The 25,768-nt window shown below is 32.2% G+C and overlaps 3 protein-coding genes and 1 long non-coding RNA gene across 4 annotated transcripts; 3 read left to right on the plus strand and 1 right to left on the minus strand.

Annotated features, from left to right (window-relative positions):
- Positions 1-2,798: 2,798 nt before the first annotated feature.
- LOC132050751 (vestitone reductase-like) lies at positions 2,799-4,273 on the plus strand. The gene is made up of 2 exons (XM_059442116.1): positions 2,799-2,919; positions 3,723-4,273. The coding sequence occupies exons 1-2, from the start codon at positions 2,799-2,801 to the stop codon at positions 4,271-4,273; spliced, it is 672 nt and encodes a 223-aa protein (XP_059298099.1).
- A 2,897-nt stretch (positions 4,274-7,170) lies between these two features.
- Positions 7,171-9,450, plus strand: LOC132050830 (protein BRI1-5 ENHANCED 1-like). The gene is made up of 4 exons (XM_059442183.1): positions 7,171-7,328; positions 7,929-8,438; positions 8,902-9,100; positions 9,229-9,450. Exons 2-4 carry the CDS (start codon positions 8,423-8,425, stop codon positions 9,368-9,370), a joined length of 357 nt encoding a protein of 118 aa, XP_059298166.1. The 5' UTR covers positions 7,171-7,328; positions 7,929-8,422; the 3' UTR covers positions 9,371-9,450.
- LOC132050752 (protein BRI1-5 ENHANCED 1-like) lies at positions 7,199-8,161 on the plus strand. The gene is made up of 2 exons (XM_059442117.1): positions 7,199-7,328; positions 7,926-8,161. Exons 1-2 carry the CDS (start codon positions 7,199-7,201, stop codon positions 8,159-8,161), a joined length of 366 nt encoding a protein of 121 aa, XP_059298100.1.
- A 1,996-nt stretch (positions 9,451-11,446) lies between the features above and the next one.
- LOC132050831 (uncharacterized) lies at positions 11,447-14,400 on the minus strand. Its single transcript, XR_009413509.1, has 2 exons — positions 14,144-14,400; positions 11,447-11,680 (listed from the first exon to the last, which is right to left on the minus strand). It is a non-coding gene; the product is annotated as an uncharacterized LOC132050831 (long non-coding RNA).
- Between the last annotated feature and the right edge of the window lie 11,368 nt (positions 14,401-25,768).

Below are 25,768 nucleotides of genomic sequence, written 5' to 3' on the forward strand. Positions count from 1 at the left end.
TTCTGTGCTGCAATTGTCCCCAATTCTAGTTGCTTTGTCTGTTTATTTATGCTGTTATCAGTATTATGAAAAAAGAGATTTAAGTTCTGCCCACAAGGCTTACTTCCAAGTGGCAAAGTTGAGGGACTTAAGACTTGGATCACAGATTCGAGCCCTGCACCATGCGAATTAAACTTGGTATTTAAGTGGTGAAGGATAGATGGGTGGGTTCATTATCCCTGAGTTTTGAAGTTAGCGGTTGGTCCTAAGGGGTGGTCATAGAAAAGAGGATATCGTCTTACGGACTTCTCTGTCATAAAAAAGAGGTTAGTTCTATTCACTCACAATGTGACGTATATTTGTACGATCAGATTACTTAATAAACTAAGTCAACCGTTAAAAAATATATTTAGAAGTTTACTTCTTTTTACTTATTATGGTCTAAGTGATTTAATTTAGTTAAAATATGCATTAATTACAATGATTAAGTGATAGAAGTGTATGTATAAATATATGTCATGCATCTTTACTTTAGGTGATCTCTTTATCGCCAAACTGTAAGCGCGTAATTAATTAAAATAAACACACGTTATTGATGGAATATGAATAATCATACTTTTTCATAGATACTAAACACAACATGAACCATGAATGAAAATGAAAGTTGCATTGATAATAATGATCTCTTGGAAAACTGCTAGAAATATTGAGAATGTGAAGATTTGGATAAATTCTGCTTTCGTTAGTCGTACATAGACAATCCCTTTAACTCAGACGATGCGATATAAAATTTTAGAATTAAAATGTTTTCATGAAGATTTTGTAGGATATATATGGCTTCAACTTAGACGACTTGATATGTAGGTTTTCACCATATAACTCGACATTACTACCCCCAATCTAGGGTATAAGTTATAGGTCCATTTGAATTTTAAGAAATTGGTTGAGATCTCGTATATTTATTTAAAAGTTTACGCATAAGTATAAATAATTGACCTCAAACTCAGTAAATCAAGTGAATTGTGGTAGAATCACGAAGTTGAACTCATAAATGTTATGATATGTTTAGAACTACAAATTTCTTACATTTTATTGTCACACACATGTCATCACATATTTGAAAGCACAAGTGAAAAAAATTACTCTTATAAATTAGAACGGAGGGACAATTTGCTCCTTTGACTGATTTGTCTTCATCAGTAATTATCATTTTTTTTTGGTTAAAGTAGTTACTAGAGTACCATTTTATAATTAGGAGCCTGCGGCCACTAATTGCTCAAAACCACGTTAATCTCACTAATTTTGATTTGCTTTCATCTGCTAATCCAAGCAATATAGGTTGACAATGATACTTCACCCATCAAATTAAAAGAGTAAATTAACAACATCTTATTATTGGTTTTGTGGAATACGTCAGAGATTGCCCCTGGTATTAATACGGGGAAAATCATGCTTCTTTGTTACATATCACTAATCAATAGAGTATGATTTAACATGTTATGCGAGGTTATTAATTACATATCACTAATCAATAGAGTATGATTTAACATGTTATGCGAGGTTATTAATTTTAGTTGTGTTATCATATCATATTATTATAAATTGTATCATATGTTATTACAGGCAATTTGTCTTGATAATTTAGGAATATCATACACTACCAATGCACATAATTTAAACTCGTTGACAAGAAACTTTTGAGGAGGGAAAAACGTTTGGGGCCATTAGTGCCGTAGCTACATACACGAAAGGGAAGTCAGTTGAATATTTTTCATCGCAAAGTTATATTATGTATATAAAATATAATATTGAGTAAATAGATCGAAAATTACTTTTTTTAGATATATATTAATTCTTGAACACCCTTAGCAAAATCCTTAGCTTCGCCACTGGCCCAACTGGATGGAAGTTAGTGGCATAGCTGCATCCAATACAGGGTGTTCAGTTGAACACCCTTTGTCGAAAAGAAAATACTAAAGGCCCCTTTGGATACAGATTTTGTCAAAAACACATTTCCAAAACATTGTTTGATCAATTTTTCAATGTAAGTAATTTTCCGACTCATAGCACTTTTATTTCTTTTCAAATGAAATGCCGTGCGTATTCACACCCAACTTCTAACTTCAATTTTTTTTTTTTTCAAGTTTCAATTAAATCTATGTGTGAACACCTACTAATAGGTCAAAAATTTACTTTTTATATCTATAAATTAATTCTTAAACACTAATTTTTTGGTTTCGCCACTTGTGAAAGTAATAGGTTGAAGTTAACACCACTCTATGCTTCGCTCTCCGTGCACTTCCCTTGTGGCGAACTCGTTCTTAACCAGTACTCCTATGTTTCAATTTGTTTGTCTTAGTTTGATTGGGAACGAAATTTAAAAAAGTAAAAAAGACTTTTGAATCTTTTGGTCTTCAACTGAATATATGTATAATGTACCAACATGCCCTTTAATTTTGTTGTCATAAACAGGTCATTTGGAATGTTGAAATTAAAAAGTTGCCAAATTAGGAAAGAGACGTTTATTTTAAACAGACTAAAAAGGATAGTAATTCCTTATTAGCGAAATCAAGCTATATTATAGATAGTGGCGAGTTATTAAGTTCTAATCTCGCAATACTTAATAATTATAGATAGTTATAATTATTTAGGTGTTAAGTAACATCTCTTTACATGATTATTATATGAATGAACACGTGTATCAGCATTTCTTCTTAGTTTCTGACATATATATATATCCATTTACACACCCAAACATACTTCAAACTAAAGAAAATTAGACAAATAAAGAGGGGGGAAAAAAAAAAAAAAAGAGAGAGATGGAGAAGGGGACTGTATGTGTAACTGGTGGAACTGGTTATGTGGCTTCCTGGTTAATAATGAAGCTCCTTCAATCTGGCTATTCTGTCAATACCACCATTAACTATAACTTGGATCCAGGTATGTATCTCTTTAGTTATAATAACTGTTGTTTTAATTTTACTTAATGGGAGAGTCAGGAATTCTAGTGAGGGGATTCAAAAAATTGAAAAATGTCATGCCTGGAGCTTGAACTTGTATTTATCTTCTGTTAATGAGATTCAAAAAATTTTATTTATACAAAAGAGAATTATACTATTGTTTTTACACTGTTTAAGCAATATATACAACCCTACATTGCATGTGGTTGTGCACTTGTGCCAATGATTTTACCCTCTGTTATATCTTCATACCTTAGCTTTGCCGGTAGAAAATGTCTCAATTTCCCTTGAGACTAATTCTTCAAATTATCCTTAGCTTTGCCGGTGCATCAACATGCAAATTTATCCTTCTACTTTTTGCTATAATTTGGAATTATCCTATATCAATATACTTCAAATGGGAGTTTTGTAAAGGGTTGATTTCTCAGATCGTCACTCTACTAATAGTTAAGTTATTATCCTAGAAAGTCATGACCCTTCTTGATTCTAAATTATTTTTTAACAATGAAAATGACTTTATGAGATAATAACTATTAGTTGAGCGACCATTTGAGAAATCAACTCCTTCGTTAAACCCAAGAACAAAAACTAAGACATTTTGTTTATTAACGGCAAGAATATGAATAAACAAAATATATCAGAGAGTAAACTTAAAATATTTTTTATCTAGTGAAGGTTAATTTTGACCCTTTAATTTTCCTTCTCTAAATCATTAATGCCTGCTAGCTGCTAATTTTCCATGCATGTTGGAACATGCATTGCATGCTGTGCAATATTCAGAAGGAGCAAGTTTCTTGGAGAAGTTACCAAATGCATCCCAAAAACTCAAAATTTTCAGGACAAATCCTGAAGAGCCTGAAAGCTTTCATCCAGCAATTGAAGGGTGCAATGGTGTTATAATTGGTCATTCTGTTGATTTCGAGGATAAAAACGATGAAGAGACGAAAATCCAACGATCTATTACCGGGATTTTGGGCATTCTGAAGGCATGTTTGGATTCAACAACAATTAAACGAGTTATATACACTTCTACTGATGGTGCAGTTATCTATAACGAAAAGGGTCCAGATGTAGTAGACGAAAGTTCATGGAGTGATATAGATTTTCTCAAAAAGTTGAATCCTTTAGGAGTTGCTTACTCAATAAGTAAAACTTTAATAGAAAAAGAAGCTCAAAATTTTGCAGAGAAATATGGGCTGGATCTTGTGTGTGTGAATCATGCTTGGGTTTTTGGCCCATTCATTGCTCCTCAATGCCCTATAATTGTTCTTCAAAACATGGCTATGATTCTAGGTATTTCTTCAACAATTTCTTTATTATTTTCGTTTAACTAATACTACAGTACTGTAAAACGTTTTTACATTATCATATGTCTAAAGATAATGAAAAAATATAACAACCTATAATATGTGAAATTAGTAGCCTGAGCAAGTAGACTTTTGTAGCAAGTTAAATTGCATGATAATGAAATTGACGAATGGAGTATAAGTTAAATCCTTATTATTTTGGTTTTATGTTTATCTATACTAAGGGGCCGTTTGGTTCAAGAGATTAGGTGCGTTATACCGGAGTTGAAATCAGGATTATAATCTGGATAACTTATTCATATAGAAGGTGAGATAAGCTATCCGGTAATAGTCCTGGTTTTAATCCCAAAATTATAATCTTGGGATATGCTAGTTTCAAACCGAACGTAACGGCCTATAAAGATTAGACATGATCAATGTAATTTACCTATTTTAGCATGTTTGTCACCATATTTATTTGATTTCTCAATTAGTGTTTATTATACCAGGAACTATCTAATAAATGACTTGATCGTATAAGCATTTTTCATACCAATTAATGTGTTTAAGCAATTTTTAAAATCATATTATTGATCTAACCTAACGTGAGCACCTAATTATGGAATGCTTCTACTGTTTCACTTTGTCATATTAAATTTGTAGGTAATTGGACAAATATAGAGTATGATTCTCTTATCGCATTCGTCCACGTGGATGATGTGGCTCGGGCTCATATATTTCTTTTGGAATGTCCTCAAGTTAAAGGGAGGTACATTTGTTGTAGTGCTGGTTTAACTCCAGATGAATTATCTCACTTTCTAAGAGCTAGATATCCTCAATACCAAATCCCAACTATTGAGTGAGTTTTTCCTACTTTTGTATTTGTCGTTTAAGATTTAAATACATTCCTATCGCTACAAGAAAGAAGACATTTGCTAACAAAAATATTGTTGTTGCATAAACTTTTACCAATGGTTATTCTTTTGCAACAACAATTTTTTTGTTGTTGCTTAATAAACTTTTGCAACAACAGTCAATACTATGGCAACAAAATCAAATCGTTTGGCAAAAAAAAAAAAAAAAAATTAAAAGATTCATCATATATGCCAACAATAAAACTAAGTTGTTGCCAAATATTAAAATTTGCCAACTATATTATTTTTGTTGCCAAAAGAGTTGTTGTCATTTCTGTACTTTCTTGTATTGGGCCTCCTTATCCTTCTTTTATTCCAATAAATTATAATCACACAACTAAAATTACAACAATAATAACAGCATACCCAGTTTAATCCCACAAAGTTGGGATCTAGAGAGGGTAGAGTGTATACAGATCTTACCTCTACCTCCATTGTGCAAATCTTACCTCTAACTTGGAGGTAGAAAAATTGTTTTCGATAGACCCTCGGCTCGAGGAATCACACAACTAAAATTAGTTGGAGAAAATTGAAAACACAATTATTTTATTTTGTTGAGCTGGAAAAAAGTTTGTTGAAGAAGATAAAATAATTTTATTGGTTTTTGAAGGTTTGGGTTGAATCTAACAATTAAAATTATTGATTGATATTAGAAAATTGTATATCAACTTCAGAGTCATTTGGAATTGGTTTGGACCGATTTTGAAGTAAAAAATGTCTTTGTGAGATTTTTACACAACAACTTATGGCGATCCGTTACGATTTGTGGTCAATTTTGGCGATTCGTCAGAATTTATGGTCAAAATTCTGGCGATCTATCGGGTTTTGGCCACAAATCATGATGAGGCTAGTTTTTCCCGTCGACTTGAAATATGTCAGGATTAATGGCCCGAATTATGGAGATTGTGGGGATTGATGATTTTTGTGACAATCAAGTCTTGTCCATCAATTTCAAATCGTAGCGATTCGCCAGGATTTTGTTGCCTAATGCTGGATGTGTCCATTTTTTGCAAAAAAATTCTAATGGAGTCAAAATTAAACAATGATACTGAAAAATCCTATTTATGCAAATCACCCTCTAATTAATTAATGTACATTCGGAAGTGTAAATTATTGGCTCTTTAATTTTATTTGCAGTTGTTTGAAGGTGACAAAAGCATTCAAGCACCCTAGTCCTTCTTCCAAGAAACTCATGGACAGTGGATTCAAGTTCAAGTACAATCTTGAAGATATGTATGATGGAGCCATTGCTAGTTGCAAACAAGTTGGTTTACTCTAGAAATATCACTTGGGGATGATGATGTGGCATGAATAAATTAAGATTAGCAAGTTAAACTAAATAATGAACTTTTCTTCATGTTGTCATTTTAATTTCTTAAAATCATCTTGTTTGATGAGTCCTCTAGAGTGTATGTTAATAAAGAATCACAATTCAAAAAGATTTTGGAGACTCCGTCCAATTTTATTTCCTTCAAACCCAACGCCTCAACAAGGCGAAAATAATATTGATGACTTGAATACTACTTTTTTAATATAGTTGTAACAAGAGGATTAGGTAACGGAATTAACAACAGGCAGTGAATTAGTGGATTCAAAATTGCAAATTATATGTGAATGGTGATCTCTTGATCGTCAAACTGTAAATGTGTGTTACTAAGTAATCCAAACCAACTCATATTATTCATGATTAACGATGAATAAACATATTTTTTGTAACATATTAAATACAACTCTATGAATCATGAGCAATATGAAGGTTACACTAATGATAAGTTCTATATTCGGCTTTTATCATATCTCGTTGGTTACATATTTTATAGCTAAGTTAGCAAACTATCTCTATATATTATATTATAGATATTTAATTATTATAGAAAGTGATAATAATTCTAGGTGTTAACTGTCAAGTAACATCTCTTTGCATGATTAGTATATAAAACTTATACCTGACTGAACACGTGTATTAGCATCTCATCTTAATTTCTGTTATGTGTATATATAAATGTAGACACACAAATATACTTCATATAAGGAATTTGACAAAAGAAAAAAGAGAGAGATGGAGAAGAATGAGAAGAGCATTGTATGTGTAACTGGTGGAACAGGTTATGTAACATCTTGGTTGATAATGAGGCTCCTACAATCTGGTTATTCTGTTAATACCACCTTTAACAATAACTTGGATCCAGGTATGTATCGATCTCTAGTTAATTTATTATACGAAATATTTTAATTTCACTCTTCAAAATTTAGTCCTAACAAGGGATTCAGAAAAATCTAAAGATGCCGCCTTTGCACCTTGAACTTATTTCTATTTTAAAAGGGATTCAAAAATTTATATATGTATTAAAGCTTTTTGGTTTTACTCTATCTACGCCGTATAACCCTTCATTGAATGTGGCTGTGTCACTGATTTTACTCTCTGTTTTATTTTGGGTCACTAGTAACCTTGTCGTTAGAAATTATCTAAATTTTCCCTTGATTCTAATAGAACTCCAATATGGACCACTGGCTGAAATCCAAATATGTCTACGTACGTAATTTAGGAGAAATGTCCAAATTTAATCCTTTGCTTTTGATTATAATTTGGAATTGCCATTCGTTATACTTCAAATTGGAGCTTTATTATGCCAAAAAGCATATGCTGAGACATTTTGTTAACAACAAGAATATGAATAACAACATAGTAAAACTAAAATATTTCGTATAGTAAAAAGGTATTCCTAATCCTTTTCCGTTCTCTAAATCATTAAGGCCTGCTAATTTTCCATGTTCTATGCAATCAGAAGGAGCAAGTTTCTTGGAGAAATTACCAAATGCATCCAATAAACTCAAAATTTTCAGGACAAATCCTGAAAAGCCCGAAAGCTTTCAACCAGCAATTGAAGGGTGCAATGGAGTCATAATTGGTCATTCTGTTGATTTCGAGGATAAAAACGATGAGGAGACGAAGATTCAAAGAGCTATTACTGGGATTATAGGCATTTTAAAGGCATGTTCGGATTCGAAAACAATTAAATGAGTTATATACACTTCTAGTGATGCTACAGTTGGTTACGTTACTGAGGATCAAGATGTAGTAGAAGAAAGTTCGTGGAGTGATACAGATTTTATCAAAAAGTTGAATCCTTTAGGAGCTGTTTACTCCATAAGTAAAACATTAATAGAAAAAGAAGTTCTAAATTTTGGAGAGAAAAATGGAGTTGATGTTGTGTGTTTGAATCATGCTTGGGTTCTTGGCCCTTTTATTACTCCTCAATGTCCTGAAGTTGTTCGCTACTCCATGGCTATGATTCTAGGTACTCTATGTAGCAGTATCTTTATGGATTTAACTCCTATACACTAACCCACAACATATAACAAATTTTTACTCTATGGGTGTATTCGGTACTGAGAAAAATATTTTTCAGAAAATATTTTCTTTCATACCTAACACACCCTACTTTATTTTTATAACGATATTACTTTCAAATATGGCCTGACAATACATGTTTAACATAACATGTATGTAATTAAACGGTGAAACGGTCAATAATTTTGAAAATTAGTGAATATTGATAATCAAAGGAATCAAAATCCACATTTCAAGTAATTGAAAGTTAAATGTGTTTAGTCAGATATAAGGATTAAAATTAAAATTTACTAATACACGAGGGACCAAAAATATTGTTGACCCATAGAATATTTTACACTGTGAATATATACTTGTTAAATTCATATTGTATGCTTCTACTATTTCACTTTGTCAAATTAAATTTGTAGGGAATTGGACTACCATAGAGTATGATTCTGGAGTTATCGCATTGGTGCACATAGATGATGTGGCTAGAGCTCACATTTTTCTTTTGGAATGTCCAAATGTTAAAGGGAGGTACATTTGTTCAAGTGCAGATATAAGTCCAGATGAATTATCTCAATTTCTAAGAGCTAGATATCCTCAATTCCAAATCCCAACTATTGAGTGAGTTTTTCTCCGATTTTTTTTTTTTTTATCTGTCGATTAAGATTTTGATACGCTCATTAATTATTACAAATATTTGATGTTACATACAAAAGTGTAAGTTATTGGCTCTTTTGATTCTATTGTAGTTGTTTGAAGGTGACAAAAGAATTCAAGTTCCCTCGGCCTAGTTCGAAGAAACTCATGGACAGTGGATTCAAATTCAAATACAATCTTGATGATATGTATGATGGAGCCATTGGTAGTTGCAAGCAAGTTGGTTCTCTCTAAAAACATTACTTGGGGATGATGATGTGACATCAATGAGATATAGCAAAAATAAATAATGTACCTTTAATCATATTTTCTTAAAATCTTCTTGTTTGATGAATCATCTTTATGAATAAAAGCGGCGTCTAGACATTCCTTGTTGCTCCAATTTCCCCTAATTAATACCTAGAATGTTAGTCATAATCAGTTGATATTCCCCTTTGATTATTTCTTCCTCACTGTTGACATCAGCAAGACCTAGTCAGATATTGTCTATTAGTTGATAGTGAGAAGAATTTTATAGTAAATGCATACCTAAAACATGGCGCTTCTAATTTAAAAATGAATAGTGCTCTTTTGATTGTCATAATGTAGGCGTGTAACAAAGTAAGCCAAATCAATTTACGTTACTGATGAATAAGCAAAATGAATGTTGCATTAATGATAAAGTTTTCTGAGAAAGCCATTAATACAATATTGAATATGTGAGAAAATTCTGCTTTCATTATTCTAGGTTGAGACAGTTCCTATGACATAATCGACGCGATATGAATTTCATAGAGGATTTTCATGAAAGATCGTAGAATAGCTTCCATTTTAACTTGAAATCTCGCCATCAAGTTGTCTTAAATAAAAGTAATGCACATAAAAACAAAACAATTTAAGCTTCAATAAAAGGTACATAAGCACTCTTATTTCTGCAAGATTCTTGAATCAAAGGCGGAAAAATGATTGGAATATATCTAGACAATATTTGAATCATACTTTATTTATTTGGATTTTTAATGATTCCTTTACAGTTGTTGCTCTACTTTCCTACTTATTAATTATTTAAAACTTTTAACAAATAGGAGTTGATGATGGGTAGTAACATGCTTGAACGTGGTGGTTGGCCTACCTATATTATGTTTCATCAAATATCTTGAGCATTGAATTTGTACTATAGCACATGTATGCCATGTTGTTTAAGATGGGACATCTGTTCGTATAGGCCATTAGAATTTTTTTTTTTTTTTTTGGCCAAACCCATCGACAAATACTTGTGGTCATCCACTTCTTTAAAGACTCAAAGTGGCTACTTGTTCCATTTAGACACTTTAGGTGGCATTCCTATTCCACTTAGCACACTTTTTGCATCGTTATCGAGCAAAACCAACACCGCCGTCTCTACGTGGATTAAGTGGCCAATTAAATTGAGTCAAATTTCATTTAAATTGTGCCAACTCAATTAAATTGTGTCAACTCATTTTAATTGTAAATTCACTAATTTGTAAATTCGTGGAGTTTTGACGGACCATTAAAAATCGGGGGCTTTGGTGGTTGGATGTGCGGTAGGTGGCGCCCTTTTGTTGGTTTTTGCTCGATAACGGTGCAAAAAGTGTCTAAGTGGAATAGGAATGGCCAATTGAAATGTTTAAATGGAATAAGGGTCACTTTGGTCTTCGAAAGTGAAAGAAGTGGACAGCATCTGTTGTCGATGAGTTTTTTTTTTTTTTTTTTTTGGTTATATATCCCTTTTCACAAAAGATTAACATAAGATATTAATAAATAAAATACAAGATCTTTATAGAATCTTTGTACATAATTGATCATAGAAGATAATTTCGTCAAAAATACAAAGGGGCCTAAAACAATAATTATTGGGAGCCATATCTAATTTTTCAAACAATTACATTTGAAGAAAAAAAAAATCAAATTAGTTTAAAACTTATTTGATGGAACAAACAACAAATATTGGGCAATTTTAACGTGGACCCAACCATTTTTTATGGGTGTCTTCTGTCTACTAAAGAGGCAAAGATTTAGCCAAATAATATGAGATCTCTTGTTTTAGTTCCTTACTTATTTGATGGAACAAACAAACAAAAACTATAGGGAAGTTTTTTTTTAACCAAAAAATTATGTTTGGTCAAGCAAATATCGAGCCTATTATTGTTTTATATCATATAAAGCAAAATCGGGTTTTAATTAATATATTTAATATTTAGTTTTTATGTTAATGACAGTGGAAATTAGACATTCAGAAAGTCTTCATTTTACCAATAGATTCAGCGCATTGCTAGGCACAAAACATAGTAAATAAATGCCTTTGATCTTCAATCAGTAAAAACTTTTTCTCATCATCAATAATACCAGAAACAATTTTCTATTTGTTCATCCAAGTCCAATTGAATAAAAAATTAAAATACGCAGTAACAAAATCACATTTACAATAGGAAAATGTTGACGAAAATTACAAAGAAAGTTCAGAAACTTATCAATAACACTCCTCACTCCATATACAAACACAAAAGAATCAATCGAATAATAGCATTTCGATTACAATAAATCCTCCAAAATCCAATCAAATCAAAAACAATTAATTCCTCAATGAAGCGAACAGAGATACGATCAGAGATGTTCCGATCAACACACCGGAAACCGGCATGGAGAACCCTGCCCCGGCGTCCGGCGACGGAGCTGGAGCTAAACCGACCTCCTGTGCTGACGTGGCAACGGCGGCGATAACGACGGCGAGGATGAAGGCCTTAGTTATGTTGCTAACTTGCGCCATTTGGATGGAATTGATAGAAGAAACTGATGAACTTTCTAGAAAAGGGAAAGTGAAATTTGAATTTGTAGAGAGAGAAAGTATGGGCTTGAGTGATGGGGAAAGAAGAGTGGAGAAGGAGGTTACTTATAGTGGAAAAATGCTTAAGGAAGGAAGTGACAGCTGGAGGAGGAATTGAGCCGTTGAACTAACAGCTCTGTTTTACTGTAGAGATGACGGCAACTGTGGGGGCATTATTGTTGAACTGTCTTTTATTTGCACCATTCTTTTTACAGAAAGATCAATAAATATAATAAGATACTCAAAAGCACAAAGAATCTTAACAACTAATGAAATGATAGGAGATGATTGCTTCTAATCTAAAATACAGAGGGCCAAAACTACAACTCATTTGAGGTACTATAAGCGATTAAAAAACATAGATTTTGAGCCTAATCAAACTTAAAAATTAGCTCTAATTGAGAATTATTCAAGATTATAGGTGATCTAATAACCCACTAACAACAAATGTGATACTACAACATCCTTGCATATTCAGAACTAGACATTTAAAGCGTGGAGCAATATAATATGAAGTCTAATATCTAATAAATCAAAAAATAATACTCATATGAGTTTCGCTTTGATACCATTATTTAAACAAAATATACATTAAGATTTAACTTCAAAAACTGCTTTACTATCATTATTTTAAAAAATATATATATATTACGATTTAATTTCAAAAACTAACTCACAAGCTGATGATTGTCAAAATCATAGAGATCAAACAACCCACTGACAGCCAATATGAGACTCTGACCACTAGGTAAAGAGTGGGACATGATGGAGAGAAGTAATGTGGTGCACTTTTCACATCATGAGTTAAGTAAATCAACTATATCTAATATTTCAAAGAAAAAATACATAAGTTCCTCCCCAAAGTTGTCCCGAGAACTTAGTTACACACTTTAACTTTACGGTTACTTTTTTACCCCTCTATTTTTATTCGCTGTGAAATTAGTACTTCCTTAAGAGATGATGTGGCAAAGAAAGTGGTTCTACCCTTCTATAGGCACGTAACCGAGGAAATAAAAGTAAAAAACGTGTGATACATTGTTTATTTGTTTAACACAAATGTTAAATGGTACTCCTATGTCCTAACAGAAAGTAAGCCAAAATTAAATAAATAAAATCAGGTACTCGTACACGCAATAACGCTGCTCGTACACGCAATAACGCTGCCAGCGATTCGCTGGTGAAATAAAATTCTCAGAAAGTAAACACATTTTAAGAAGAATTTAACTCTTTAACTCTCATCCTCCCCATTTTCCTCCTCCAATTCGCTACCCGTAAAGTTAAATTATTAAAGTGAGTTTTGAGAACAACTTAGGGGGATTTAATGTATTTTCCCATTTTCAAACTTTACATTTGAAAGGAAAAACAAATATTGGGCAGTTTTAACGTGCACCCAATACTTTTTTGTATGTTCCAAATATGAGATCTTTTTTTTGTTTTGTAGCCTCTTACTTATTCGATGGAACAAACAAAAATTGTATGGGGAAGTTTTTTAGTCATGTTTTTCGTGCATTCATGTAAAACTAGATTCTTCCCGCAGTCCTTCAAATCGGCTATCTATTATTTTATCACAAGAAGCATAATTGTTTTTACTAATTGATATTTTATTTTGAATTTTTTTTTTTTTGGTAACATGGTTCTTATTAAAATAGTAAACTAATCAGAGTCATTCCAGCAGGAGATTGCCTTTGTTACTCAAAGCGGAAATACAAAACTAGTACATTAAACTTTGTTGTTGTGACTGGAAATTGGCCGTTGAAATAAAATTCCTAAAGTGTATTTCACCTACAACTACAACCTCTATTCTGCTCTCATTTTACCTTATTTGCTAATATGGGAAGAAGCGATTAAAAGTATATGGAGTTTTTTCCTCCTAGCAGATTTTAGCAATGAAGCTTATGAACGAGTTTAATATTTCTGTACCCAAAAAAAGAAAAAAGAAAAAAAAAGCAGCAGATTAAGAATATTGCAAGGTAAAACAGAGTAAATGCCTTTGTTCATCAATAATCCCAGATCAAGTTTCTGTTTGCTAATCCAAGTCCAGTTGAACAAAAATTAAAATAAAATAAAAGGAACACAATCCATAAGCAAATATTTTAAGAAAAATCAGATATTAATCAATAACACTTCATATATACAAAGGCAAAAGAATCAATCGAATAATAGCATTTCGATTACAATAAAACCTCCAAATTCCCAATCAAATCGAAGCAATGAAATTGCTTTTAATTCCTCAATGAAGCGAACAGAGAGACGATCAGAGATGTTCCGATCAAAGCACCGGAAACCGGCACGGAGAATCCTGCTCCGGCGTCCGGTGACGGAGCTGGAGCTAAACCGACCTCCTGTGCTGACGTGGCGACTGCGGCAACAACTACTGCGAGGACGAAGGCCTTAATAATGCTGCTAATTTGCGCCATTTGGATGAATTGATAGAAAAAACTGAAGAATCGATAGGAAGGGGAAACTGAAATAATTGGCAGAGAAGAAAGTTGATGGGAAAAGAAGAGCGGAGGAGGAGGTTATTTATAGTGGGAAAAAGGAAGGAAATGACAGCTGGCGGAGGAATTGAACCGTTGAACTAACAGCTCAGTTTACTGTAGAGATGACGGCGACTGGGGAGGCATCATTGCTCAACTGTTTTTTTGTTTATCTCGCGTTTACGCGCGTGTCGGAATATTTTTGCACGATAGGTTATCTCCTTTTTACATAAGAAAAATTTGGGGTAAGAATGGGTATGGGAAAATTTAAAATTCATGAAATAATGAGGTGGGCCATGACCACCTTGAAATATAAATGTATGGAATTAGATGACATGTGATCATAAAACTTTTATTATTTAAAGAAAACTCTAGAAATTTAAGAAAACTAATGCATGGTCATGTGCTCATTCATATATATATATATGAGTCAAGAGAGGGAGAACACAACATCTCTCCTAAATTCGAAAAGTTGAAGAAAGGAAGAGAAAGGGCACGGCCAAGGGGCTCGAAATCAGCCCTTAATTTTGGTCTCTGGAAAAATATTTTCTCCTTGTTTCTCTAATTGGAAGGTCCCCCGTCGACGTGGAATAATTGTCAAGCAAGAAAAACACTCCCCGTCAATCTGGCCAAGAGAGGGTGAAGGAAAGGTATGGTTTTATCTTATTTTCATAGGTTATAGATGATTGTGTATGTTGTGGAGGGTGTAGATGAATAAAGTTTGTGGTAAGTTGTGTGTGTGTGTATGTATTAGATTGTATGAGGACTAATTTATTTAACATGTTGGATTGTCGTATTATGGATGGTTGTGCGTGTTGTATATGTGAAGGAATGAATGGAAATCATGAAATTATGGTGTTGGTATGTTATTTCCGATTTGTGAAGGAAGAATGAATCAAATTTATTTAGTGTTCTTAGCTATTGTTGTTGAGAATTATATGGTGAGAATGAAAGTTTAATGACTTATGTTGAAGTTGCGCAATTGTTGTGGGTCGTTTTTGAAAGTTAATATGGTTCTAATGTGTTCTCTTTATATTTATGAGCTAATGTGGAAATAAATGGAATTGTTGACATAGTATGAGAATTGGAAAGAAAGAAACGCATTATTATCGTATTCATTAAGTTGGAAGATTTCGGGTTGCATAGCATATTGTTGAGTTGTCTTGAAATATTGTGCGAATTGCTTAGAATGCGTTATGAGTTGATTATGGATGTTGTCTTTATGATTATTGGTTTGGTTGTTGAAAATTGGCAGTTAAATTCTCGGGGTTGATGGATTTATGAAGTCTTTTGTTGTTAAAAAGTAATGCTTGGAATTGGAAGATATGGTTAATGTCGGGCACCTTATGACATTATTGTAGAATGAACGTAGAAGCGGGACGTAAGGTTGGAATACTGGCTTATTGGCATGTCCGGATTCTTATTTGTTTTCGACCTCCGATGTGCCTAATGCAGGCAAATTATAGTTTCTATGCCTGTTATGACCCGAACAAGAATGTGCTTAAAAGAATATATAAGTCGAAACGCCACGAACGCCTTAAATAACTCCGAAACTCATAAGTCACAACCATTGTGAAATCACGTCCGCAAGATGCACAAGACTAGACATTTTGGGATCGTAGTTTTTAATAAAGATATATATAATATGGCGGATCTAATATTGAAAACTAATTAATTTAAATAAATTTAATCTTAATATCATGATTAAAAAAAATAATAGGACTTAACCTCAAAAACAAGCTCATGAATCATGACGCGGTGAAGACCTGTCAAAAACTATACAAGGTGGAAAAAAACCCCGATAATGACAACAATATGAGACTGACATAGGTAAAGAGACTGACACAGGTAAAGAGTGGGACATAATGGGAGAGGAGTAATGTGGTGTACTATACTTTCACAAGATTCAATATAGAATTATTAAGTTGAGGCAAATCAATTATATCTAATTTTTCAAACAACTACATTTGAAAGATAAAGTTGTTTGTTCTTTTGAAAGCTTGTATTATGTTGATGGTTTAATACAAGAAATATTGGGCATCACACCCTTTAACGTGCGTGACACACGATTCCTTTTTACATAAGATCAATAAATATAATACTCCTAAAAAAATTGTAAAACAATAAGAATCTTTATAACTAATGAAATGATAACATATAAATTAGTAAATTACCTCTAAATACAAAAAAGGGGGGCAAAACAACAATTCAATAGGGAGTCATAGTATATTTGAGTATTATTTATTGTTGAGATCTTTTTTGTACCCGATGTATTTTCTTTTAACTTACCGAGCCAAGAGTTTATCGTTCGATGGTAAACATCACTCACCTCAAACAGATTATGTGGGAATTTTTTTTCAGATTAAATAACTAACTCATAAGTCACAACCACCGTGAAATCACGTCCGTGCATGCACAAGACTAGACATTTTGGAGCGTAGAACAATATAATATGGTGTATCTAATATTGGGTAAACTAAGAAATTAAATAAATTTAACCTTAATATCATGATTAAAAAAATACAATAGGACTTAACTTAACCTCAAAAACAAGCTCATAATCATGAGGTGAACTATACAAGGTGAAAAACCCGCTGACAGCAATATGAGACTGACATAGGTAAAGAGACTGACACAGGTAAAGAGTGGGACATAATGGGAGAGGAGTAATGTGGTGTACTATACTTTCACAAGATTCAATATAGAATTATTTTTCTATATCTAATTTTTCAAACAACTACATTTGAAAGATAAAAGTTCGATTAGTATAGAGCTTCTTTGATGGAACAAACAAGAAATAGTGGGCAGTTTTAACGTGCCAACCAAATTTTTTTGTCTGTGCCAAATATGAGATCTTTATTTGTACCCTTTACTTGTTCGATGGAACAAACAAAAGATTATGTGGGAATTTTTTCAGAAAAACAATTATTTCATGTAAAACTAGATTTTTCCCTCAGTTGTTTAAATCGGCTACCTATTTTATCAGTAGAAGCATAAGTAGGCGTTTGGCCATAAGTATCAAATATTTTTCACTTTTTTTAAAATTTTGAAGCTAGTTTTTTTTAAAATATTCGATTTCAAAAAAATGAAAGGGTTTTTTAAAAAGTCCAAATACAATTTCAAAAAAATGGAAGGTGTTTTTCAAAAATTTGAAAAATTCTCATGACCAAACGAGTCCTAATTGTATTTTAGTTGATATTTTATTTTAACTTTTTCGTTTTTGGTAATGAGCTTTTATTAAAGCAATAAATTAATTAGAGTCATTACAGTAGATCATTAATTTTGTTGTTATGACTGGAAATTGGCCGTTCAAATAAAATTCCTAAAGCGCGTCACCTACAACTACAGTCTTACAGCCTATCTGTTTGCATTTCACATTAGTATTTGTTAATATGGGAAGAAGCAAAAGAAAAAGAATCACAATCCACAGGCGAACATTTTACGAAAATTGAGATATTAATGAATAAGAATCCATATACAAAGGCAAAAGAATCAGTCGAATAATAGCATTTCGATTACAATAGACCTCCAAATCCAGTCACATCAAACATAGAAGTGAAGTATAACCATTTCACTCCAAAAATTAGGTCATCGCCTGGAGTTTTAATTCCTCAATGAAGCGTACAAAGAGACGATCAGAGAGGTTCCGATCAACACACCGGAAACCGGCAAGGAGAATCCTGCTCCGGCATCCGGTGACGGAGCTGGAGCTAAACCGACCTCCTGTGCTGACGTGGCAACGGCAGCGAGAACGACAGCGAGGATGAAGGCCTTTATGATGTTGCTAACTTGCGCCATTTCGATGAATTGATACGACAAAAAAAAAAACTGCTGAATTAGTTTTCTAAGCAAAAAGGGAAAGTGAAATTAAATTAGCAGAGACAGAAAGTATGGGTTTTGGGATGGGAAAAGAAGAGTTAAGAAGGAGGTTATTTATAGTAGGAAAAAGAAAGGAAATGACAGCTGGCGGAGGAATTGATCCGTTGAACTAACAGCTCAGTTTTCTGTCTGTGGAAATGATTGTGAGCATTATTGTTGAACTGTCTTTTTATTTGCACGATTCTTTTTAAGATACGTGAAACACCAAGAATCTTTACAACCAATAAAATGATAGAAGATAATTGCCTCTAAAATACAGAGGGGCCAAAACCACAATTCAATTCGGAGTCATAGAGCCTGTTTGGATTGGCTTAAAAAAAGTAGCTTATAAGCTGAAACAACTTATAAGTCCAACAAAAAAGTAACTTGAGCTATCATATTTATTTTTTTAGCTTATAAGCTGCTTTTTTTAAACTAAGCCAAACGAGCCAATTTATTTTTTTGGGCTTATTTTAAGCACAAAATAACTTATAAGCTAGCCAGCCAAACACTCAAAAGAGTTGAAAACAGCTTATAAGTTGTTTTCAGCAACTTATAAGCTAAGCCAAACGGGCTCATAGTATCATCATTTAAGGCGTTAAAAATATATAGAGGTGAACATTGTTCAAGACCATATAGGGAATCAAATAACTTATTCACAATCAATCTGAGACTCTGATATACTTGGACGTCCATAACTAGACATTTGAATCTTGGAACATATAATATAGAGGCTCAATATCAGGTAAACCAATAATTGAGATTAGTTTGGCTTTTATACGATGATAAAAAAGAAAATGGGGCAGGAAAAAGAGTCTCATCGACCAGGTTCGACGATCCGGAGAAGCAAAACGAAATCAAAAATTGAGATTAGGATGAAAGGCTTTCTTTCATTTACATTCAGTGAAGGTGTATAACTTCTTTAAATGTCTCGCTAATTGACTACTAAAATTAAAGATGGGATTATACCTTACTTAATTTCAAAAACTAATTTATGAGGTGAGCATTGTTAAAATAATCAATCAATATATAATATAAAGTTAGGCATAGACAATCCTATATGACACCTCTCTATGGCCTCCATTGGCATTTATCTTTTTTCTCAATTTTTTGACATTTTCCTCTTCATTTCTCTATTTTACTAAATAAAGTAAAATATTAAAGGTTTCATCACTCTCTCATAATAAAGACTCACTCACCATTTAATATCATTATTTTTTCCATCACTTCCCCTATAATTATTATAATTACTTTGTATTAAATTTATTATAACTAAAGGCAATGAACCTTCCCCTCATTCTACTCATTCAATTCAATTAAATTCAATTTTAAGAATATATATATATATATATTGCATCATTCTTCTCATTAATTATATTTAAAAGCCTATGTAAAGGCAATAAATAATTATAGTAAATAATTGAGAATGATGAAGAGTCACAGTATGGGCACCGTTACCTACAAAGTGAAGAACGAGGATTTGAGGCAATAAAGATTTGCACTAATAAATGATAATGAAGAGTGGTAGAGTCATTTTGAAACTGAAGAAATTAATTCTCTTCCTGAAATCTCCTCTATTCCTTCTAGTTCTATTCCTCCGTTTTTTGCCACAAACAATCTTCTTAATCCACCTTTTCCTTTCTTCTTCCCATTTTCTTTTTAAGTAGATTTTGTGTTTTGCAATGTAGTTGAAACCTTTTCCAAAAATGCTTAAAATTAGAAGTCAACTGTTATTATTCTTTTTTGTTTTTGTTTCCCATTTCCATTAATTTAAGTTGGGAATGTTCTATTATTGATCTTTGTTTGAGGCTTTTCCTAATTTAATTATTGAAAATTGGAATATTACATGTGCTTAGAGTGTCGGTTTCTAGTGTTTTGTTTTCTACGATTTTTTATATTTTATTAACTTTAGTTTTGTTGACTATTGCAGGTTGCTCAGTTTGTGAATTTGCTGATTTGGATTATTTTTGTTTTAAAGATATTGTTAAAATTATTCGGCAAGTGTATTTTTAAGTCTATTATGAAAAACGATAGTTACATTGCTCATTACTTTTTGGGAGGACTAATTTGCTTCTTCTTTTCATGCTGGCACACATAAAATCCTATCATCAGTGATCAAGCATTTACTGCTACTGATCTCAAGATAATATTGCATAGACTGTTTTAGAGCAGATTAAATTTAAGGAGAATGAGACAGAGAGTTGCGGCAAGATTCAAAATCTACACTTTTTTTTTATAAAGTTTACCCACTAAATACATAAATGTATATATGTAAATACCTCTTCAGATATGTAAGACTTAGTTAAATTTTTTGATGTACAATTTTTGGATTTACAATTGAATGGAGAAAATATGTGATCAAATAGTCTATAACGTTCTTACATGTTGTGCTTGAAAATTTTTATTTTCTTATATGTGTTTTTTTTAATATTGCTAATATTTGTTCTTTATATTTCGATGTAGGAATATATTAGAACGAATGGACATGATTAAAGATTCTGAAGAAAGAACTTGAATCAGAATTGGAACAACTAACTACGTCTCTTTCACTTTGGGAAACGATAATTTTGTGTAATTTTCTATAAAATAGCTTAAATCTTATGAATGAATAGCCTATTTCCTAATGTTTTTGCCTTAATTGTTTGGAATTGACTATATTTCGTTTCCTTTAGATTTAACAATATTATAGAAACCATTAAAAAACTAAAAGTTATCCTAAATTTTTTCTTTCAATATATTAAAAAGTGATACTTTCGCTATTTTCATTTAGAATTTTAAGCATAGTATCTTCTCTAAGTTTCCTTTATCTTATACCTTTTGGAAATAAAATAGTTCTCTAATATATATATATATATATATATATATATATATATATATATATATATATATATAAAATGAATGAATAAAGAATATAATACCAGGGATGAAAACAATGAAAAGGGACAAAACTTCCTTGTGTTTACGTTTTTTGTTTTTATATTTATTCTTAGAAAACTATATGTTGTGTTGAATTTTCTCTCTCCTTTTCTAAATTGAACTGTTCAATATGATAAATATCATTTTTTTTGGTTTAATATGATACATGATATCATCCAATTATGGCTAATGACATAACAAGATATGTCATTATTTTATCATATAAGAGACATTATCTTGATTAATTATCTAAATTCATGTATTGAGAAAACATTTGCATTGTAATAAAAAAATTTATATTATTGAAATTATTGAGAAAAAGTATATAGTGTATTTTGTGAAGGTGAAGGTTTTACGCCTCCATATTTAAAACGCGGAAGAAATAGAGGTTGAAAGTATTCTTTCAATTAATGAGAAGTTAAAATGTCTCATATCATTCGGCATATGCTTCTATATATGTAAGTGGATATAATGTCTCTCCATTCCCCGTCACATTTTCATCAAGTCTAGATTTTTTTTGTTTTTGTTTTTGACTGTCTTTTGCTTTTTATGAGTGCAAGAAATGGATGGAAGGCTATGATTTCACTCAAAGAGATGGGGGATAAACTTGATCACAAGAATATATAAATATTAGTTTTTTTATAATAATTAGAACAATCAATTCAGTCATAAACATTTTTCTTTAACGATCGCGCAAAGCGTGAGCTAATTCACTAGAAAAAGAGAAACCCGGTGACAACCAATATGACAACAAGGTCAAGAGTGGGACATAATGGCGGAGAGGAGTAATGTGGTGCACTATACTTTTCACAAGAGTCAATCTAGAGTTATTAAGTTGAGTAACGTTTTCAGAAACAAATCAATTTAGACTATAACTTCCTTATGGAACGTGCAACCAATAATATTTTGTCTGTTCCAAATATGTTAGTATGGAACAAACAAAAAATTATATGGGGAAGAAGTCATGCGTTTCGTGCGTTATATTAGAGTTTAATTTTCATGCACTGTTGATGTACAGGTAATTGATATTTCATTTTTAACTTTTTTTTGGGTAGTAAGACTTTTCTTAAAACAGTAAACTAATTAGAGTCTATGCGGATAAAGTGATTTAAACTTTGAGTGCTCAACCTTTTAACATTCTTAAAGATAAACCATTTATTTAAAAGTTATGTGTCTCACGCTCATGTTATTGCAATTTTGACATTTTTACACATAAATTTATACTCCTGTGTCGAAAGTTTGGGGTTCAATTGAACCCCCACCCAATGTGCTACATACGCCCCTGATTAGAGTCATTATTCTGTTATGACTGGAAATTGGCCGTTCAAATAAAATTCCCAGGGCCGCAAAGGGCCTTTATTCTGTTTTCATATTATATACTTACATTATTTGTTATTTGTATTTAATATGGGAAGAAGGGATTAAGCCTAGGGACTTTTTTGCTCGCAGCAATTTTCAGCAGTGTAGCTTGTGCACGAGTTTAATATTTCCATTTAATATTTTGTAACAAAAAAAAAAAATAACAGATTAATTGCAAGGTAAAACAGAGTAAATGCCTTCGTTCTTCAACCAGTAAAAAGTTTTTTTTATCACCACAATAATCCCAGAACAATTTTCTGTTTGCTAATCCAAGTCAAACTAAAGAAAAAATAAGATACACCAAAAAAAAAAAAATCATAATCCATAATCAATTTATACGAAAATTCAGATATATTATCCATATACAAAGGCAAAAGAATCAATCGAATAATAGCATTTCGATTACAATAAAACCTCCAAATCCAATAAAATCGAACAGAGAAGAAAAATAAATCCATAGCCTGGAGTTTTAATTCCTCAATGAAGCGAACAGAGATACGATCAGAGAGGTTCCGATCAACACACCGGAAACCGGCACGGAGAAACCTGCTCCGGCATCCGGCGACGGAGCTGGAGCTAAACCGACCTCCTGTGCTGACGTGGCAACTGCAGCGAGAACGATGGCTAGAACAGAAGCCTTAATGATGCTGCTAACTTGCGCCATTTCAATGAATTGATAGAAGAAATTGATTAATTTTTAATTTAGAAAAAGGAAGTTGAAATTGAATTAGTAGCTGAGGAGAAAAGAAGAGTGGGGAAGGAGGTTATTTATAGTGGGAATAACAGCTAAGTTGAGGGGGGACTGTGGGGGGATGGCATTATTGCTGTTGCTGAATGGTCTTTTGGGGGATGTTTGGTCTGCCGTTAGAGAGACGTTCTCAATAATTTTCCCGTTGGGTTCATTATTGATTGGTCCCCGTCATTTCTCTATGTTTGCTTTTCTGTCTTCCTTTGCAGTAAATTAAGGAGCAAAAGAGGGAGGAATTTAAAGGGAAAAAAAAAAAAGCTCTCTATTTGGTCCATATTTGAGTGTTGTGTTTTTCAAACTAAATTGTTCAATTTTGCGGAAAAACTACGGGTAAAATATTTCTCGATTTAAGGTACTGTGGTTGTAAAAAGATAAAATTGAAAGGACTGTAGTTCTTTTAAGGTGTGGTAGCAGTATAGTTAAATGTGTTGGATCCTCGGCAAAAAAAAAAAAAAAATGTGTTGGGTTTGTGACCTTGTAATATAGTTGGTTGAAAATATATATATATATATAATGAGTAATGATACTTTTAATGATGTGAGATTTTTTGAGAATTGCATGAACCCGGACTTACCTTAATGTCTTTGGCTACCAAGACGATTTACTATAGCTTTGGAAACTTGTACACTAAAAGAAAGTACAGGGGCGTCCACAAAAAGAAACTACAGGGGCTTTAATAGACATAAATACACTACTGATGTGGGTGTCATATAGAGTAGTTAATCTTCAAATACGATGATAATTCACGTGAAAGAGATAGATCTGATTGATCTGAGAAACAACTCCTTGGATATGGATACAAGGCGCCTGGTGAGAGCTAAGGGGTGCGAAAAATTGATTCCATATCAGATATATCAGCATCTTGAACTGGTGGTGAAGCTTGAGACTGGCGGAGCTCCGATGAGCTACTCTGGCTCTACTTTCCTAATTTTAGATTTCTTGCTTTGGTGTTGTCGGCTGAGCATTTGGTTATGTTGTCTTTATTTTATTTTATGTTGTCGGCTGAGCATTTAGTTTGCATAGGCCTTTGTATATATTACCTTTTGTTTATTATCAATAAAATAGTCCACTAAGTCCCACTTAGTGGTTACCAAAAAAAAATTCACGTGAAATTTAATTCAAAGGGGAAAAAAATGTTGGATATCGGAATAAAATTTCAAAGGAAATTCTTAATCGTGTGAGATGAAAGAAGACAATATCACACCAATTAGAGATTTACTTTTCAACGACAAATCAAATTTTGATTCTTCTAACTTTTTTGGAAAATAAATGTACATATTTCAACACGAAACGGACTCTATGTCGTGCATTGACCACTTCTTAGCAAAGTTGCAAACTTGCAGTCAAGAAAATAACAGTTTGATTTTCAAATAATAATAGTGACTTATAAAATTGATCATTTCAAGATTGATGACTCTACCGACATTCTAAGCTAGAGATGCCATATTACATACAACCTAGTTTAGTTCGAAGATTATTTCTTTAGTTTGAACTTCGAACTTGCATTTGAATGCTAATTACCTCTTTGTTGCAAAAGTAAACTTCAATAAACAAAGACTTGGCTTAAAAAATTGAACCAAAAATATCTCAACCATTGAAATTCTTAAAGTTACAGAACCAATCTTCTAAAACACTAAAATTACCAAAAAATTAGTTAAGCTAACTCGAGCTTCATGAATCATGAACACCAGTTAATACGGAGTCCTTTTAAACCAACTAAATGCAAGGTATAACCATCCAAAGCAAAAGTTTAAAAAGAAATCACCGAAATGACCATTGGTTTCAATTTTGTTCTTAAGAAAGAAATCCTCAGCTCAAATCTGCCTATTAATATCTGTTTCTGAGATGTTTCTTAATATTGGATATAATTGTAATTTTCGAGTACAACCATTTGTTGAGAGAACATCCACCAAAACACAAGTACAACTATAAACATTACAGAATTAACACCAGAGACACAAAGGCAAAGGGAAGAAGAAATAGGAAATATGGCAACAAGGAATTCAACTTTCATAATAAATTTTTAACTTTATTTCTCATATATACGGCAAAAAAAACAGGGAAAAGGGTCAAAAATATCTCTCTACTTTAAAAAAAGGGCTAAAAATATTCTCTATTATAAATTTGCTTCAAAAATACCCCTCTCGTTATTAAAGTTTTTAAATATATCCCTGTCTTAACGGAAATTTCAATATAATCCGATTTCATTTTTAAACCAGCTCCATTTAAACATGACTCAACTAAATAAAAAACCCATATGGATTACACGTTCCTGTGCTTAGTGGCTCCAGATGTAGAACTCGGGAACGAGTTGGTCGCATATGCATTTTTTATGCAATTGGTCCGAGTTTAAATAGAGCGGGTTTAAAAATGAAATCAGATTATTTTGAAAATTTTTGTTTAGATAGAGGTATATTTGAAAACTTTAGTGACAAGAGAGATATTTTTTA

The sequence above is a fragment of the Lycium ferocissimum genome, chromosome 3 (assembly GCF_029784015.1).
Source record: "Lycium ferocissimum isolate CSIRO_LF1 chromosome 3, AGI_CSIRO_Lferr_CH_V1, whole genome shotgun sequence".
Classification (NCBI taxonomy): Eukaryota; Viridiplantae; Streptophyta; class Magnoliopsida; order Solanales; family Solanaceae; genus Lycium; species Lycium ferocissimum.

Excerpts from the sequence above, each read along its gene's own strand:
- LOC132050830 (XM_059442183.1), top strand. Across the intron at positions 9,101-9,228 it reads TTCCAAATCCCAACTATTGA|TTGTTTGAAGGTGACAAAAG; the intron begins GTGAGTTTTTCT and ends ATTCTATTGTAG.
- LOC132050752 (XM_059442117.1), top strand. The coding sequence starts at position 7,199 with ATGGAGAAGAATGAGAAGAGCATTGTATGTGTAACTGGTGGAACAGGT. Across the intron at positions 7,329-7,925 it reads TAACAATAACTTGGATCCAG|AAGGAGCAAGTTTCTTGGAG; the intron begins GTATGTATCGAT and ends CTATGCAATCAG.
- LOC132050751 (XM_059442116.1), top strand. The coding sequence starts at position 2,799 with ATGGAGAAGGGGACTGTATGTGTAACTGGTGGAACTGGTTATGTGGCT. Across the intron at positions 2,920-3,722 it reads TAACTATAACTTGGATCCAG|GAGCAAGTTTCTTGGAGAAG; the intron begins GTATGTATCTCT and ends AATATTCAGAAG.